General features: G+C 48.1%; 1 protein-coding gene across 4 annotated transcripts; it reads right to left on the bottom strand.

Moving 5' to 3' along the window:
• Nucleotides 1–1,834: 1,834 nt before the first annotated feature.
• PLPP2 (phospholipid phosphatase 2) lies at nucleotides 1,835–18,620 on the bottom strand. 4 transcript variants are annotated; one of them, XM_061601304.1, is made up of 6 exons: nucleotides 18,198–18,620; nucleotides 6,944–7,095; nucleotides 5,602–5,879; nucleotides 4,755–4,812; nucleotides 3,884–4,060; nucleotides 1,835–2,269 (listed from the first exon to the last, which is right to left on the bottom strand). In XM_061601304.1, the coding sequence occupies exons 1-6, from the start codon at nucleotides 18,571–18,573 to the stop codon at nucleotides 2,132–2,134; spliced, it is 1,179 nt and encodes a 392-aa protein (XP_061457288.1). In that variant the 5' UTR covers nucleotides 18,574–18,620; the 3' UTR covers nucleotides 1,835–2,131. The 4 variants fall into 4 exon arrangements, with proteins under 4 accessions (XP_061457288.1, XP_061457291.1, XP_061457290.1 ...); XM_061601307.1 differs by lacking the exon at nucleotides 18,198–18,620 and adding an exon at nucleotides 12,366–12,389; XM_061601306.1 differs by lacking the exon at nucleotides 18,198–18,620 and adding an exon at nucleotides 9,454–9,545.
• Nucleotides 18,621–19,475: the final 855 nt, after the last annotated feature.

Raw genomic sequence — 19,475 nt, 5'->3', positions numbered from 1 at the left:
CTCAGGGACCTCCAACAAAGCTGACTGTTGGAAGATTCAGGACAGACAAATGAAAGTCCTTCTTCACACAGGGAAGAGTTGAACTCTGGAATTTTCTCCCGCAGGAGGCTGTGTTGGCCACCAATGTGGAGGGCTTCAAAAGAGGATTAGGCAAATTCATGGAGGATGATGCTATCAATGGCTGCTAGCCATGAGGGCTACTCTCTGCCACCATAATCAGATGCTGGATGCTCCCGAAAACCAGTTGCTGGAAGCTGCAGGCAGGGAGAGTTGCTCTTGCGGTCAGGTCCTGTTTAAGGGTTTCCCATAATGGGCCTCTGGTTGTCCACTGTGAGAACAGGATGCTAGACTAGATGGGCCGCTGTCCTGACCCAGCAGGCTCTTCTGATGATCCAATGGCTGACTGAGAATCTTCAAGATCAACATCCTTCCAAAACTTGGCAAGCATATTGTCTGGTTTTAGCCGAACGCGCTAAATTCCTTATCTCACTACACAAGCGTTGGCACCGTGAAGGGCAACCAGGGTTTAAATTTGGGCAGTTCTGTCACACCCACACCCCAAAACAAACCCGCCAGTAGGCACTTGCAATGTGATTATCCTTTCCTTTTAAAGAATAACTCATGACCAAAATATCTCTGCTAATGGAACGGTTGTTATGAAACCATGGGGGGGGGGAGGAGGAAATAATTTCCCCCAAGGGACCCAGCCAATGGCATGAAAGGTTTTGAATCAGCCATTCCTTAAGGATGATGTGGATTTTAAAAACAGCCGAGAGGCAAGTTGCAGGAGGAACCACTGTCTCTAGAACAGAAATGAATAATTGCAAACATCTCACATTGGGTAGCATTTCGCCTGTTCTTTTCGCTTCCGAGTGCGTGTGCGCGCATATCTAGAGAAAAGTCAAGCAAGAAGCCATACGCTACAAGTACATAAAATTATGCATGGCATGGAGAAAGCGGACAGAGAAAAGTTTTTCACCCTCTCTCCTAACGCTAGAATTCGGGGACGTCAAATGATGCTGAAAGTTGGGAGAGTCAGGACAGACAAATGGAAGGACTTCTTCAAGCGGTGCAGAGTTAAACTATGGAATTTGCTTCTGCCAGAGGCAGTGCTGGCCTCTTACGTGGATGGCTTTAAAAGACGGTTAGACAAATTAAGGGAAGCTACCCATGGTTATGCTCTGCCCCTACTGTTGGAGACAGTATACTTCGGAATACCAGTTCCTGCAAATCACAAGCAGGGAGGGCTGTTGCTGTCCTCAGTTTTCCTGAGGGTGAGGGGCTGGCCCGAGGTGGTGGAAGAGAAACAGGCAGCTGCTCCTCTGTCAAGGGAACTGGTCCAGTGCCTGATAAGCACCAAAACTAAGCCCTGCTGTATTAAGCAGAGGAGCGGGTTGCCAACTTGCCAGGAAAAAGGATCAGGACGGCTCTTGTGCATTTAAACAGCTGCCGCATTTGCAGACGTCTTCTGGTGCTAGTCTTTCCATAGCATGGACAGAGTGTTAATAACTACCCAAAATCGGCAGATCTTGCATCTGTGAATGGCACAAGAGCACAGGTGAGGTTTTTATTTTTTACATGCAGAGGGTCCCAGGCTCACTCTCTGACATCTCCAGGTAAGGCTGGCAGAGAACCCTGTGTGGAACCCTAGGCAGCTGCTGCCAGTCAGTGTAGACAATACTGAGCTAGGTGGACCAATGCTCTGTCTCAGTATAAGGCAGTTTCTTATATTTTACAGAAAACAAAATAGTGGCAAGCTTAACCCAACCCTGGGTGACACAGACTCTGGCAAGGAAAGGGTTGGCTTGGAAGGCATTAAAAAAGACACACAACCTTTTGTGAAAAGTTAGGGCCTGTTTCTTCCTTTCCCCAGATTTTTTTTTTGGGGGGGGGGAGGAGGATTTACAGGAATTAAGAGGTGCAAAAATACGCCGTGCAGTTACAAAGGGCACACAAGAGCAAATAGTAAAAATAAAATTGGGAAAAATCTCCTCCTCACCAACGAGATCTTCCTTTTCATCTGCCAAAGTCCAAAAGCAAACTCATTTTTTCCCCCGAGGGCGTACTTCCAGGTCATCGGCAGAACTGTGTTCCCCACCCCTTAACAAAAAAAAAGCAACACCGCAAGAGTTCAAGTAGCTGTCTGGTAGCTGTAATGATTGCCCTCTGCTTCGCTCAGAGGGAGAGGAATGTTGGGTTTTCGCCCAGGGTCCTTTTCAGTGCACGGCAATGGGGGGCGCTGTTTGAAGAAGTCGGAGACGTAGCGGACCTGTAGAAAGGGAGGGGGAAAATAAAATGTGACCTCTAACGGCCAGTACTGTAGCGGCAAATTCAGAAGTGCAGGGTCCCGTCACGATAGTCATGCCATACCCCCTCGTAGCCACACCCCCTCACTCCCTTGCTTGCTCTCTGGTGTCCTCAGTCTCTCCCACGCATGCCTTCTTCCACAACAACAGACGTCCCAAGGAGCCAATCAGCATGAGCAGGGTTCGCTACTGAGAAGAGTCTTCTCGGCAGTTGATGCACCTCCTTTTACTCTGACTGGCTCCAATAAGCAGGAAAGGACAAGGAAGCAGGTTAGAAGACTCTTCTCAGTGGCCAACACACTCCCCCTTTTAATGCTGATTGCCTTGTAGGACACTGGAGACATAGGGACCCTGCTCCCAAAAGAGTAAGAGGTCTATGACACACACACCCGAGACCCCGGATGACTACACCCCCTGCTAACTGCAAACCCCAGACAGAAAAGGGAATGTTATACTTTGGGTGGCATTCAGTGCTCGTCCTACTCAAGAGTAAATCCACTGATGTCAATAGACACAACTAATTTAAATGGCTCTACTCTGTCAAGGACTCAGTTGAACACCCCCCATCGTATCTATCCTAGGGATGAGGGGAAATTTGATTTTGTTTGCATTTAAAACTGAATTGATCAAATTTGCCCTTCCCAAACCAATATGAAAACCAAAACATAGCCAGTCTTCAGAATTCACACGTCTCTCCAAACTGTGCAATGCAGTTCTCTGACCAAACAGCGTTTGCAAAAATGTATATATTCGAGGGAAAGTGTGTATAAACATAAATATCTTAATGGAAATAAGATACAGAAATGAATTATGTTAGGAGACATTGCTTGCAAAAAATGCGTACATTGGTCAAAACAGCTTACAAAAATGTGTTTATTAGGAGAGGCTTGCATTCGTTTTCAGGAAGATTTTTTTTAAAAAATAGGAAAAAAACAGAAATTCACATATTGCTGCATAAATGTGGAGAACTGAATTTAAGATCAGAAAAACGAGGAACTGAGAGTCCCAAAATGGACAGATCCATCAATAATCTATGCAATGACCAAATGAACTAGACTGGTTGGTTTTTAAAAATATTATTCTGCAATGTGTCATTGACACAACAATGATTAGTGTATTAGTGGTGGATTTATGCTGTCCACGTATCATGAGTTGTTCCCCAAATGCTTCGCCAATGTTACTGAACCCTTGCTGTCTGGAGGAGGCAGCCTTGAGCTTTAACACGATAAAAACACGTGGGTGAGAACTCAGAACCTTTGCGATATGAAAAGTTACAGGATTTCAGCAGGAAGTTACGGGACTTATGATGACTGGAAATGAAGCAGCATGCCCGCCCCGAAACTTGTGCCATCATGAGCACAAAATAATCAGGAATGCACAATAAAAAAAAATCACTATTGCTTCTTTATGGGAGCCGTGATGTCACAGAACATTCATAAACATTCTAACCAACAAATGGGGAAGCCAACCACAAGCAACACCGTCATCCCTAATCCAGAAGGGCAGTGGGCATCAATGGGTCGTGCATGCTCCACCCAGCAGCTGCCTCCTCCCCACCCAGTCTGCCCCACACTTACGACCAGGACAGCGATAAGTGCTCCTTGCAGAAGGCCCACCAGCACGTCGCTCCAGTGGTGCTTATAGTCCGACACCCGGGTGTACCCCACGAAGACGGCGAAGGAGATGAGGAAGAACTGGATCGTCGGGCGCACCAGGCGGGCCCACCTCCCGACCAGGCGGGCCTGCACGTAAAGCTGGAATCACAAGCCAGGGGCAGGCAGACAGGAGAGAGGAGGAATTGGACACGGAACAGAGCTCTAACATCCCGCAAGGATCAGCTGCCTTGTATCTAGCCTCCTCCATGATTGGTCTTAAAGCTCTTTTAAAGCCACCCAATGGTCGGTAGCCATTCTCCAGGGTCTATGGCAGAGAGGGGTGTTCCTTGCACATTCCCTAACACCTGAACCTTACAGCTCACAGGTGGATGGGGGGGCTTTTTTTTAAAGTCCAAGGGCCACATTCTCTTCTGGACAACCTTCCAAGGGCCACATGCCAGCGGTGGGCAGGGTTCAGAGGCAAAAGTGTGCAGAGCCACGAATGTGAATTTTACCTCTGGTTCCATAGGCTAGCTTCTGCACACCCTCAAAACACTTGTCCATGAAGGCATGGTCAGAGGTCAAGGATGCAAAAAAAAAACACTTGAGGAGGGGGCAAATCAGTGCCAGCGAGGGGTGTAGCCTACAGAGATGGGGCATGGCCTGGGGAGAGTAGAACAGACCAGACAGATGGGCCTGGAAGTGGGGGCGTTTAGCCCCCCCAGGCCTGAGACTCCACACCCCTGTTTTGGCTGGAGACGCAAGGGACTGGACCTTGACCCCTTCTGCATGCAAAGCCCGCCTTCGACCGGTCGTTGCACCCAAGGGTTTGAAAACGAAATGGTGCCCTTACCGCTAGGAACATCATGCAGTACATGCCAAATGAGGAATGGCCGGAGTAGAAAGATAACCTAGGAGAAAGAGAGAGGGAGGGAAAGGGGGCAGGGGGTTAAAGGCTTCCTCCAGGCTGAAAAAAACACGCGACACACTTCTGCTCCTGGAGTCTGGAGATCTAGTCCTAGCTGGTGGAACAAAGGAAGGAACGGCTGTGCGGGGCTTTTGGGGGGGAGGGGGAAGCCACGAGGCTGTTTTGGGGAGCCAAAAAGGTCCCCCCATCCCCACCCCTGCCTAAGTCCTAAAGAAACACAGACACATCACAAATAAATAAAAAACAGGGACAAAGGAACCTGCTTTGTACCAGGCCGAAGGATTCATTCTTTACTGAATTTGTACTCCACCCTTCCTTCCACCGAGGATTGTCTACTCTGACCGGCAGCAGCTCTCCAGGGTTTCTGAGGCAGAGAAAAGTCTTTCCCTGCTCTTTGCATGAGGAAGGTCCCAGGTTCACGAGGACTAGAATCTTAGCTCAATGGCAGAGCATCTTGTTTTGCATGCAGAAGGTCCCAGGGCATCTCCAGGTAGGGCTGGGAGAGACTCCCTGCCTGAAACCTTGGAGAGCCGCTGCCAGTCAGTGTAGACAATACTGAGCTAGATGGGATGTGACTTGGTGCAAAAGAGCTTCCTCTCCTCTTAAAGCCAACCCCTTCGTGAAACAAATTTTGCTCCTTCTGTATCCCACCCCTCGATTATTATTTTTTTACTTGCATCACCAGAACACAGATGAGCTGTTAGCGGCAAGGGGATCCTTTCAGCGCGGGTCTCAAATCCACCCCACAACGCCCCAATTCTTCCATCCTCACCTGGACTCCGTGATGTGCTTGATGTCTCCCTGGCACACACCTTCCAGCTGGACGTAAAGCGAGCAGTTGACTTTTGACCAATCGGGCTGGCAGACTGCCAGGAAGTTGGGCCGCAGGCGCCCAATCAGGTACTTGGCCAGGTCCGTCAGCGACTGGCTGACTGCCCCGCCGAAGAGGAAGGTCCCCACAATCTTGTAGAGGGCAGCCAGGTAGTTGTTGAACTTCGACCGAGAGTGAAGGCGCGCGGTGTAGACAAGGTATGCCTCGCCGACAGAGATCTACAATTATATATATATATATATGAGAGAGAACAGAGTGCATAACTGAGAACTTGAACTTATTTCCTCCTCCCTCCCAACGCATTTTCCTTTTGTGATGTGTCTTTTTAGATCCAAAGCCTGCAGGAAGAGACTGAAGAGAGGGAATTAACCAAGGAATTAAGTAAGCCTTAAATGGCTCACTATTGTCCAGAAGCAGTGCTGGTGCCAGTGGGAGATAAAATCATAGGGCGGCATTCAGTGATATCAGAGTAGATTCATTGACGTTAAAGGCCACAACTAACGTAGGTGTAGAGTACTGTATAACTTTACTGTATTTATTTATTGTACTTTACTTCTGCATGTTTTTTGTGTGTGTATTTTAGTTCTGGTCTATTAACTGTCATTAAGTGATTGACTAACTAAGGCTCCTTCATTTCAGTGGGTGTACTCTGAGCAGGCCTTAGCTGAATACAACCCAATGGACCCAAGTTAGTTAATTTCAATGCCAGCCCTACTCAGAATAGACTCACTGAAGTTAATAGACGTGACTACCTTAGGTTCCTTAGTTTCAGTGCACCTACTCTGAGTTGACTACAACCCCCTAGGATCTTGTCCAATGTTAGTTCTGCTCAGAGCAGACCTACCGAAAATAACAGGCATGCCCAACTTAGGTGCGTTCATTTCAATGGGTCAACTCCAAACGGGAAGAGGGATGGATTGGTAAACCACTCTGGGAATTGTAGCTCTGTGATGGGAATGGAGGAGGGGTCTCTCTTAAGAACTCTCAGCACCCAGAACAAACTACAGTTCCCAGGATTCTTTGGGGGAAGCCATGACTGTAGAAAGTGGTGTGACATGCTCTAAATGTATGGTGTGGATGGGGCCTACAATAGGATTCAACCTCTGAGCTCAAATCCCCACTCAAGCCCCAAGTAAGACTGGGTCGCCCTTGGCGTGGCCTGCCTCGCAGGGATGTTGTGAGGATAAAAGTTGGCTGCAGTTGGGGGGAGGGGAGAGAGAAGAGAGCCATGCCTTCCCTGCCCCCCCGTACTATCGTTAACACTAACAATAATTTTCCTTACAATGAAAACGGTGCATGGAATGATCACGCCGGCCATCACTCCATGGGTAATGGTATCCCCCTTGTAAGGGTAGCGGATGGAGTTGTCGTCACAATAAAAGCCCCGCTTGTAGGGAGAGTTCACCAGGGTCAGAATGACGAAAGGCAGAGAAGCTGCAAGGGGAGAAGAGAAAGGACTGTCAGGGACAGGCCTACAAATGGTGCCTCTCGCATCTTAAGTCCACCAGCTGCTCAGTGCCCACCCAAATCATTTTCACATAGCAAACTTTTCTAACAATAATGGAAAGGAGAGGGGGGGAAAAAGCAATCTGGCAATCAAAACACTGCCCTGTCTTTGCCACCTTTAAATCAAAGGCTCAGGCAGAAGACACCAGGGACTAGTGGCAGGCAGGCAAACCTGATCATTTAAAAATAAATGGATTTTTTAAAAATTGGGTTGGGTTGGGGGCATGCACTCAGCTCTACACAGCCTTACTTGCTATAGATGGGGAAAGGAGAGTACAGAGGTTTGGGGATACCATAGCTGATCACCAGAGGGCTCAGAGCCTTGGGTGTGACACAGCAGCAGCATGGGAAATGCAATCCTTTCATGAATCAAAGCCATTGCCGATAGGAATAGGGACGAATGCTGGTCAGTATCATAACAAATTCCTTTGCATATGGGTTCACCTACAATTATGATCCAAGAACTACAGTGACGATCCACAGACCACCGTCTGGGAAACTCTGGCATAGGGGCAACCCTTTGAAGCTCCTGCGGCGGCTGTAAACTGGGCAAATTCTTATTGGTTCTTACTTATATTGCATGACAATAAAACACAATTATCAGGAATAAAAGAAGTACAAGCAATGGCATTCAAAACCAATTTTGAGGCGGCTGCACCATGGGCCCAAATGCAAGAAGCCACCGTTTGGAAACCTCTGTCCTAGATTGAGCCTGGCCCTGCCCACCACGCCTCGCCTTCCCATACTTCCGGTTTTGAGGCCAGTCATGGAGCCCTGCGGTGCAGAACGCTCTCGTGTCAACAAGCGTCTTCCCACCCACTTTCAATTAAAGTTCGCTCAGCCCTGCTGCCGAAGGAACTCGCCTAACCAGTTCAAAGCACACAGAAGGGGGGGGGGAAGAGAGAAGAGACATGCTTTGATCTGCACCAGAGAGGAATCACCCTCTCTTGTCTCTGGGGAGAAATTCAGAGAAACAAACCCAAACATCCCCGGACCACACCAAACGGCTGTCTCACTCGACCATTTAAAGAGATGGCTCCAAACGGGGCCCGGAGACTGAGGGCCAATGATATTTGGCACTCAGGGGTAGACTGCCCATGAACCTGGAGGCTTTATTTAACTGCCCTGCGCTAAACATCCAATTGCTATGCCTTATCCTCCTTTAATTTGGCCAGTCCTGCTCCAGTGCGCCCCCCCTCCTTCTGCCGCCCGGGCCAAATCTATACACAGGGCAAAAAAACCAGGCGGCAGAGTCTCAAAGAGATATAGAAGGTTGCATTACTACAGATGACAAATACAGCCAGGATAGCGGAATGCGTGGGTTAAAGAGTTGGACGAGGACTTGGGAGACCAAGGGTTCAGATCCTCCCACCCAGCCATGGTGGTCACAGGGTGCCCTTGGGCGCCAGTCACTGTATTGCTCAGCCTAACCTACCTAGCAGGGTTGTTGCTAGGGATAAAATGTTGCTAGGGATAAAATGGGGGAGGAACAGATAAAAAAGGGATAAAATGGGGGAGGAATGGAGGGGAACCGTGCATGCCACCTTGAGCTCCTTGGAAAAAAGGAAGGACAAAATAAAATAAATTCATAGACAATGACTCAATATGCCTTTGACACAAAACCCTCCATAATTTTATATATTTTTACGTTAGCGCCCTCAATAAGAGAACTAAAAGAAAGGTTCTAAAACAGCTGGGCCTGGCTCCTGTTTTATTTTTTGGGGGGGAGGATGTTGGGTGAGGTACTCTTAACTCTCTCAACGTAACGGTGAGAGCTGCCTTGCTAATGATGCCAACCCTGCAGGGCTGGTGTTAGTGACAAGTTGTCCCAGGCCAGTACACCGACACCAAGCAACCTCCTATGTCTGAATTTAAAACAAACCTTTATTTAGAACCATGAGGACTGGAACCTTTCTTTATTTTTATGGGAAAGATCACTGCACTATCACTGCACCAAAGGTCCCAGGTTCAATCTCCGGCTGGGAGAGAGCCCTGCCTATAACCCTGGGAAGCTGCTGCCAGTCAGTGCAGACAATACTGAGCAGAGACAACAGTAAATGGATCAAGGGTCTGACTAAGTAAAGAGCAGCTTTAAACAAACTGTTCTATTTTATTTATTTCTTTATTGCTAAATTTATTAAAATTGCCAGTCGCTTTTCTACACACACGAGCGCACTCAAAGCGACATACGGTTAATAAAAAGTCAAAATAACAAAAACAAAGGAAAAGATTAAAAATATATTAGAAAGTTTAAAAAAAGGTACGCAGAACCATGAGGACTTGAACCTTTATCTTTATGGGAAGGACTGTAGCTCAGTGGTAGAGCATGTGTCTTGCACGCAGACGGTCCCAGGTTTGATCCTCAGCACCTCCAGGTACGGCTGGAAGAGATTCTCCGCCTGAAACCCTGCCTGAAACAGATGCTGCCAGTCAGAGTGGACAGTACTGAGCTGGATGGAGCTTACTATGAAGCAGCTTCCTAGGTTGTCTGCCGCAAACCCACAAATTGGCCAGAAAAGATATTTATAGCCCTCCTCTCCCATGCAGATGCTATACGGGGTGCCACCTCCAAATCCGGTGGTCTCGAAACATCGGCGTTCAACCACCCACACAGGCCTGCGTAAGGAAGTGTGTATATTTATTGCGGGAGACAACGAGTGCAAGAGGCCGCCTCAGGCTGTCGTTTACATCCTAATCTATTCCCAGATGTGGAAAAAAATTACAGACTGGGGGGGGGGAGGAAAGGTGGGCCAGATCACAGCAAGAGCTCTGCCGTCAGTGGTTATACCTGTGGCTATCCCAGATTTAGGTGTGGAGTGGGCAAACGAGGAGGAGGCAAATCCCACAAAGGACGGAGCCAGCACTCAAAATTAGAACCTTTGTGCTCTTTTTAAAGGGCACTTTAACAACAACAAAATTATGGCGTTGTAGGTAACTATTTTGGAAAAAGGAGGCTGTCTTTTCCTCCGCTTTCTACGGGGCAGTGAGTGTCATTTGATTGTTTGAAAGAGCTAAAAAAAAATAAAACCACCCACCAAAAAACATGACACTTAGGACAGAAAATATATTTTAAAAAAATAACAACCCACTTGTCATGACTGGCTGCGAAAAATAAAAATAAGGATGCGACGTAAATGGATTCAAGGCAGGAGAGGAGAACGAAAGTGGGGGAGGGAAGGGAGGGAGAGGAAGTTTAAACTACAGGCCAGGTGGTAAATTAGGCACTCCTTTAAAAAGCACACCAAGTTTGCATTCACACTGAAAGCTTCGTAATTGGGAGTAAGATGAAAAGCAGACTCGCTGGGTGTACCTGGATAGCAATTGAATCTGGCATTCCCCACTAACGGCAGCCGACGGCGGTGTCTCCGGTTAAGTTCATAAGCTGGGCACAGAAGGCCAGAACTGGTGCAGCGGATATTCTGAGATATGCTACCCCTGTATAAGGAGGCTCTACCAGGCCAATGCTCCATCTGGCGATGCTGTTCAAAAGGGCATGGCCTCAAAATCCATGCCTGCCTCTAAGGAACGCTTTGCTCAGCTAAGCAGAAGAATCAAAGAACATCGGGACAGGCCGGCTGCTGCGTCAGCCGAAAGGGGGCCCATCTAGTTCAGCATCCTGTTCTCACTGTGGCCAACCAGGTGCCCCAATGGGAAGCCAGCAAGCAGGACCTGAGTGCGAGAGCAGCTCTCCCTGCTTGGGACTCCCAGTAACCAGTATTCAGAGGTACCTTTCCTCCAACAAAGGTGGCTAGTAGCCACTGATAGCCTTATCCTTCCATAATAATCTGTTCACTTTTTTGAAGCCATCTCTGTTGGTGGCCATCCCTGACTCTTGTGGGAGCAAATCCCAATTCATGGCTAGCACTACTCAGAGTAGACCCATTGAAAGTAATGGGCATGACTAACTTTAGGCCCATTAGTTTCAATGGGGGTCTACTCCAAGCAGGACTTAGCAGAGTACAACCTAATGTTCATGTGCTTTGCGGAGGAGGGATTTCTTTTGGCTTAATGGGGGCATCGCTGTGAAACTGCATCCAAGTATTTCCGCCGTCGCTATATGGCTTCTGGTGGCCTCCGCCTGTAAAATGTGGGCGCTGACCGACCTCGCAAGGCTGTTGAGAGGGACTGTTTCTTAAGAGGCTTTAAGTCAGCTTTAAGTCATATTAGAGGTAAAATTAAATTAATTAACCCTGCCATATCATTAAAGCTGTTATAAGGTTGTATTCAGTGTTACTCCTACTCAGAGCAGACCCCACTGAAATGAACGGACATGGGTAACTTAGATCCATTGGTGGCATTCAGGGCTAGTCCTATTCAGCATGGACACACTGAAGTTAATGGACATGACTAACTCAGGTTCATTTGTTTCAACGGGTCTACTCTGGGTAGGATTTAGGTCGATACAATCCACAGCATACAGGAGACCCAACCCCCTCATGGATGGCCAATATTCTATTGGTTGGGAAGAGGCGAGTTCAAATCCCTACCAATCTGTGAAACTTACGGCAGACTGACTTTTCTCTTTCAGCCAAACCTACCTCACAGGGTTGGTGTGAGCATAAAATGAGCGCTGAAGAGCTATGCGCTTGCTGAAAGATCCCTTTGAGAGGAAGCAGACCAGCTGCGATCCTTTGCTTTTTGAGAACTTAAAGGAGATTCATCTAGTGTTATCAACGTACGCCAGAAAGAGACAGACAGACAACTCCCTGCCCCAAGGACCATACAATCTAAAGGCTGACAGTGGTGGAGGCAGAGGGAAGGGAAAGGGGACGTGCGGGAATGAACACAGTTCACTCGCAGTGCAATCCTGCACAGATTTGCTCAGAAGGCAAATCACACATGCAGCCCTCCAGGCTTCGTTACCAGGCCCTCAGGGCTCCCCAGGCCATACCCCTCACAGGCCCTGCCTCACACTTTCCTTGAATGTTTGCCTGGATGGAAACAGATCCTTGAACTCTGATCATGCCTCTTTGCTTGCCTGGATGGAGAAAGGCAAGCAAGCATGTGCAGAAACTAGCCTACTGTACAAAGATGACACTCACACACATTGCTCCACCCATTCTGCCCCTGGCCCCACCCACCATGGGCATCTAGACCCCGGAAGCTTGCCCAAGAGAACAGAGAAACCTCTGCCTTTGGCGTGGCGGGGATGTAGCCTCTTGCTCACAGCCACGTCTGTTGCCCTGCCCACTTTTCACCTTTGTCCTCGCCCACCACTAGCACACGGGCCCTGGAAGGCTGCCTCGGATGGAATGCGGCCCTTGGGCTGAAAACGTCCCCTGTTCCTCGATGTAACTGTTCTTGGAAGGGGTTTCTGCAGGCAGAAGGATTGAGAAGGGAGAGACTGCATATGAAAGGCACTGCTCTTTTTTCCTAGTAGGGGTGAAAAAGTAATTTAAAACAAAATGAATAAAACTTGACAGGGCCAAATCAAATGTCAGCGCCGGCCAGATCTGGCACCTGAGCTGGTCGGAGGCCAGCCTCGGCCTACAGCATCAGAAACTGGAAGGTGAGGCTGGCTTTCTCCCTGAGCGCAACAAAGTTTACAAAAGCGAGACAACTTTCACTCGAGTTTTGCACAGGCGGAGAAAACAAGCTCATGACGACCAGAGGAGAGGAGAGAGCAAATGGGAAGCTGCACTGTGAGAGTTACTCAACCTAGGTGGAATGGCTTCATTCCATACCTGGCGAGTCAAAGCTCTGGAACAGCCACAAGGCGGTTTTAAGAGACTCTCAGACCCTGCTCGGATGCATGCCTAAAAATGTCAGTGGAAGGGTTACAACCCGAACCTAGATAATATGGCTCTCTCTAATCTGAATGCTTTTAACTGTCAGCAGGTTGGGAGAGTTGGCTCTTGTCCCCGGTTTCAACCACCATTGGGGGGGGGGACGACGTGACTGCCAAAATGGCCACTTTGAAAGCAAAAAAGCAGGAAGTTCTCGGGTGCAATCCGGGGCAGACTTACTTGGGAGGAAGCCCCACCAAACCCCCCCTGGGCTGTTTGCAAGTAGGAAGGCAGGCAGGAGGCTGATGGCAGACTGTTGTCCTGATAAACCAACCTCCCCTGGATTTCCCCCCCAGTCTTCTAAAAACAGCTGAGGACATCTTGAGTGATCCGCAAGTACGGCGATTCCAAGGTAGCGCCTAGCTCAGGTGATGCTGCAAGTGGGAACCATCAAACATGCCCCAAAAAAGGGATCTGTCACCGTTAGCGTGGATTCACCACCTCTCCACCTTGCTCCAGCAAACTATGTCTACTCAGAAGTCCCATAGAGTTCAGTAGGCCTTACTCTCAGGCAAGCGTGCTAGGATTGCAGCCATTGCTGAGAATACTCTATGCCAAAAGTACACCCCCTTTCTCCCCATCACCACCATTATGAGGTTATATTTTGTCATTTTTCCCTCCAGGGGTAAATATATTTTTAATTGCATGGTTCCTTCTTAGCTATGTATCTTTTAGGTTCCTTTTTTCCAAAATGCAAACCTCCTTAATAAAGTACATGTTGGGAAAGGATGAAAAGGAGTCTCTGCATGGATTGGATGCAAGGCTGGAATCACTTGGAATAGTTCTTCTGCATTCCAGGTTTTCCTTGAAAAATAAATAAATCGTATTTTCAAAGCACTATTTGAATGATCTTTCAGCCAAGCATTTTAAGGTTGTTTCTTAGCTGCCAGTTTCCAGCGAGGAGCCTGGGTTTGTGTTTTTGAGTGCAACGGACAAGTAAGTATTTCTCTAGAGGGCAAAAGTACTCAGTAGCTGATTGCCATGTCCCCACAGGGGCAAAGGTTGCCTCATTCCAGCCTGTCCCCATCATCATTTCCTTCTAATAGCAAACTCAGAGTGGTTGAGTGCCAATCAGGTTGGAAGCTGAAACAGGAAAATAAAAGAGTGGTATCTTCACACTCGGGAGTTTGGGGGGGGGGGGCAGAGGTCCTTAGGTATGTAGAGATATACAAGCCCGTAAATTATTACTAGTTTTCTTTATTGAATTTATATTGCTGCCTAGGGCAGCAATATCAACAAAAGCAAATGAACAAGAAAAAGAGAAGCGTTCTAAAAGCAGTTAAAACGTTCTAGAACACAGTTCCAGTTAAAAACATGCTTCTGAAAAGCCCTGAAAGTGAGCCAACAAGCGTCTGGGAGGTCATAGGACTGTGAGAATGTTAACAGGAGCAGTACAGAGACAGAAGTTTGCAGTGGGGGGGGGGAGGGCTAGGAGGATCCAAAATGCAGATCTTTCGACCCTTGAAACTGTTCCCATCCCACCTTAATTCCAGGCTGGTTGGAGTCATCAATTCAAATCTGTCAAAGCTTCTGCTTCTACTGTCAAAACCTCAATTGATTGATAATAGAGTTTGTTAGGATCTGGGGAGAACGGGTGTGTGTGCTAGCATATAGAAAACCAACTGCAGGAGGATATATTCTCTAAGAAGGTTAACGTGCATGGCTGACCTGTCAAACCACAGTCAGCACTGGGATTCAACCCTCAAAGCAGCACAATAATTAACTGGTGGAACTCACTGCCACCAGACAGTGTGGTTTAACCGCTGTCAGCCCAGATGGTTTACAAGGGGAAAAAGCAGGGGTGGAGGGAGAAAGGAATTCGACTTCCTACCATTTTGTCTATGGGTGGGCTATTAGCTGTGACAGCGTACATGGGAACAATTTCCTGTATTCTGAAAATGGGAATGTCGGCATTTTCAACTTAGAGCAATTTCATTTCACTAGCTCATTTAAAGGATGGGGACCCTATGGCCCTTTTGTTGTTGCTGGACTCCTGGCCACTGGCCATTTTGACCACCGGGACTGCTTGGAGGTGGAGTCCAAGGTCACCTGAAGGACCACAAACATTCTCTATCCAAGGTCTGTTTTAAATTCTGCAGGTTTTATTTTATTTTAAAGGTGTTGTTATATACTGCTTTGCTGTTTCTCACTCTGGGCCCCTTTGGGAGGAAGAGCTGGAAAATATATTATTATTATTATTAATAATATTAATATTAATATTAATAATAATAATAGACTTTTTGATTTCATTTGTTGTTTTGATCTGCTGCATTACTTTGCATGATTTATATTCTTATTAATCATATTTGTTCCTTTTTATTCGGTTAGCCACCCTGGTGCCCTGAACTCACGCTGATGCTGGGGAATATAAACGATGTAAAGAAACAAGCCTCCATCTGCTGAAGTAGTTTATCTTTGAATATCAGGTGTTAGGAGCAAGAGTTTCCATTGTCACGACTGCTGCTTGAGAACTTCAAGCATATATACCCAATTCCTCCTAGACTTTCATGAAAGATGGACATGGGTGTGTGTGGAATGGTTATGTACTAGACAGCAACAAGTTCAGGACCAAAGACTGCAAGTTAAGGAGACAGCAGCAAAGGTTAATACTCTGGGTTAGAGAAATCCAAATTCTATGGCTAAAAGTCTCCAAAACAAAGTTTTCTAATTTCTGCAACTGCTTTAATGCATCTGGGTACGTAAATGCACTAACTTTGCCTACCGTAGTATGCGTGTTACAATGCTTTTAAACTGTAACTGTGTTTTAGAATGTTTCAAAATGTTTTTAGAATACTTTCCTTTTTGTTGTTGTTAAGTTGTTTTGCTATGTTTGCTGCCCTGGGCTCCTTCAGGAGGAAGGGCAGGACATAAATATAATAATAAATCTAAACAAATAAATGTTATTTTAAACTCTATTGCAGATTAATAGTCACAACAGTCCAGGAGATGAATCTGGAAGGGCCCTGCATTCCGATCCTACCACTGACTTATATGAGTGCCTTTGACCAAGTCTCTTTCTCGGTCCTCAGTGCCAACCCATCTGAGCCAACCCCTTCCCCCAAGAGTTGTCACGAGGGTGAAACACTGGTATGGCTCTTTTGCAAATTTTTGAGCAGAGACACATAATCTGTGGCCCCGGCAACATATAGCTTTGTTCATTTTTGTCCCGCGTTTGAATCTATGTACCTTGCTGGATACCATGGCCTGGCTAGCTACATTTTAGAAAAGGACACACAGCCCCCCCCCCAGTGTGATTGCGAGAAAGAGGCAAACATCTGAAGCACCCCAATACTTTATGGCACAAAAACCTTTATGGAACCCCGGCATTTCTCTACTGACTTTGGACACTCCTCTCTGTCCTAATCTTCCTGTCCTCCCTGCAAAACAAAACCCAGCGGCCCAGGGACTGATAGCTCCCTAATTAATTATCCAGGGCTGCCACCTCTTCTACAACGGTTAAAGGCCGCAAGTCTTAACAGGCGCGACCGAACTGAAGGACAACGTCCTTTGGCCTCGACCATCAACCAAGGGGCTTAAAGGTCACATTATCCCTGCCTTCCAGGGATAACAAAAAGACCAGTAACAGACCAGCCTGACCCCAGTTGTGGGCCAGAGAAGCTGAAGAGAGCTTCAGACAGCAAAATGCTAGAGGCTAGGGTTGGCCAAAAAAACAACAACCCTGGCCATTTGTCCTGATCTCTTTTGGCATTTCATCCAATTCCTTTCTCCAGCTGTTCCAGCCCTCCTGAGCCAGCACCGTTGCTGCCAGCTAGTGTCGGCAATACTGAGCTGGATGGAACCCTATGTTAGGGGGGAAATGCCATAGCTCAGTGGCAAAGCATCTGCCTTGCATGGAGAAAATCTCAGATTCACTCCCTGGAATCCAGGAACGGCCCCTGCCTGAAACCCTGCAGAGCTGCTGCCAGTCAGTGTAGACACTACTAGGCTAGCTAGACCAACGGTCCATCGCGACATAAAGCATCTTTTCCTGTTCCCCTCTCTCTGCTAGAAATAGCGCTCAGCTCCAACTTGCAGTTGTCCTGAGACCCTCCATTTGTCAAGGGAACATTAGGGGTTTGGGGGTCAAAGGGGGTTCTGGGGGGGGTTGCATGCATGTTTTTTTTATTAACTATCGTTAGCGGCTTTGAGGACCATTCCTCAAAGGATGGGGCATCAGACTTCAGAACAGCAATGAGCCTGAGCCAAACCGGCCCCAGGTTCGAATCTCATTCCAGCCTCACTCCCTCATCTACAAGAGGGGCACAACAGCCCTGGCCTGCCTTACAGGGTCGCTGTCAAGGGTCACCAAAACCACACCCTGCAGCCCCCTCCCTTTGGAAAGACAGAGACAGGCCCCTCCGAAATCAGCAGGGCTGACTTCAAAGGGTACGGTTCCCGGATTTGAATCTCCCCTCTGCTGCGAACTTGCTAAGTGGCAAGGGGACAGCAAGGGACTGGGAAGAATTCAGATGAGCTGGCATCCCAGCGAGGCCAAGATTTGTTTGGGGGGAGGGAGAGAGAGAGAAGGGGGTAATCCTCCCCCCCCCCAAGCTGGTATCAATAAAACCTTGGGGGCAGGATTTTTGTGGGAGAAAGCAAGAGGATGGGGTATAAGTCACAAAAGGAGCCTAAATTAGGAAAATATGGGTTGTTGTTATTTTTCCAGCAAAGAAGTTGGCTATAATGGATCCCACCATTCCTGACTGGAAATCTGAATTCAGGCTTTTTTTTTTTTTTTTTGCAAAACACCAGGAGGGGGACCAGAATATCTCCAAAGGAGGAGAAAAGGAAATCCCCCCCATTAGATCCAAGTGAGGCAGACCCCACAGATTTTAAGGCAGAGGTCAGCAAAAGCAGTGAGAGGAAGGAGCAAGCTTGGAAGCAATTTCTAGGAAACCCTCCCCCCAAAAAAGGAAATTGGTAAAGTTGCCCCATTTTTTTGAGGGGCTTCCCCGGGGGCAGGCTGCTTCGCTTAGTTGGGGGCCTTTGGGAGAAAGTGGATTGCCCTGTCCCCTTCATCGGTAAACGGAGAGGTGACTTTTTTAGGGGGGGGTGTCCGCCTCGGAGCAAGTTGCTTAGTTTTGGAGAAGGGGAGAATGGGGCGACTCCCTTTCCAGTTAAGGAACGGTTAAAATCGGGGGTGTCCTCAAATTTAGGTGGCAAAGGAACGGAACCCCACAGATGGGAGCAGGGAAGAGCTGGGATGGGTCTTTTTTTGGGGAGGAGTGGAAGAGCCTTCCTTACCAACCACAAGGCAGAGGACATCGAGCGCCACGAAGATCTTGGTGGAGCGCTCCATCCCGGCGCGGCCGCGGACTGTGCGCTCCAGCGCGGGCGGCTGCTCTTCACATGGCGCCCGCGGGGCCGGGGCAGAGAAAGGGGGAGACGGCGGAGGTTCCCTCGGTCGCCGCCAAGCCAAGCCAAGCCAAGCCGGGGAGTCCAGAGCTTCAGGAGAGGAAGCGGGAAGGCGGAGCTGGCTCTGGTCGGGGGCGGGCGGGTTGAAGGGAAGCCAAGGGGCCGGCCGGTTGGGATCGCCCGCCCCGCCCGGCTTGGCCCTGCCCCGTCGCCTCGCCTCTCCTCTCTCCCAGTTGCTTGGTTTGTGGGTGCGCGCTCCGAGCATGTGCAGAGTGCCTTTCTCTTCCGGCAAGGAGGGAGCCGCTTGAGGGCAACGTAAGGACAGCGCGCCTTGGAGCATGTGCAGAGGGCGTTTCCCTTCCCACAAGGAGGAAGACGCGTGGAAGAAATGGAGGCAGCGCACCTTGGCGCATGTGCAGAGTGCCTTTCCCTTCCAACAGGAGGACACAGCTTAAAAACCAATGTAAGGGCAGTGTGCTTTTGAGTATGTACAGAGTGTCCTTACTTTTCCTTCAAAAAGAACATTAAGGGCAGTGTGCTTCTGACCCTGTGAAGAGTGCCCTGCACTTTGCTTTCCACTGGGAGGAAGCCGCTTTTTAAAAAGCAATGTAGAGACAGGGTGCCTTTGAGCATGGGAAGAGTGCATTTCCCTTCTGCTGGGAAGCGGCAGCATAATATGACAGTGTGCCTTAGAGTGTGCGCAGAATGCTTTTTAATCAGGCAACAAAGAAAGTCTTTCTTTCAAGAAAAAAGGGCCTGTACATACTTCTGAATATCTTTCCCAGGAAGCATAAGGGCAATTATGCCTTTGAGAATATACAGAATTCCTTTAGTTGAACAGACAAGTCTATTCAGACAGAAAGAAAGAACCAAAGACCAGCATGCACAGAGTGCCTTTCCCTTCCAAAAGGAACTAGCTTAAATCAACGTGAGGAGAGAGCACCTGATCATGTACAGAGTGCCTTCCCTGGGAAGCCGCTCAGGTATCACTGCAAGACCAACCTGCGAAAATATATAGAGTGCCCTTTTTCACTTGAGCAGAAGAAACTTATCCTTTATTTGTTAATAAAGAAGACTTAATGGCAAAGTACTTCTAAGGACGCACAGAGTGCTTCTCCATCCCCAAAGGAGCCAGTTTAAATGAATGAGCACATGAACATATACAAA

The sequence above is a fragment of the Rhineura floridana genome, chromosome 18, assembly GCF_030035675.1.
Source record: "Rhineura floridana isolate rRhiFlo1 chromosome 18, rRhiFlo1.hap2, whole genome shotgun sequence".
NCBI lineage: Eukaryota > Metazoa > Chordata > Lepidosauria > Squamata > Rhineuridae > Rhineura > Rhineura floridana.
This window is presented reverse-complemented; position numbering and strand designations above follow the sequence as displayed.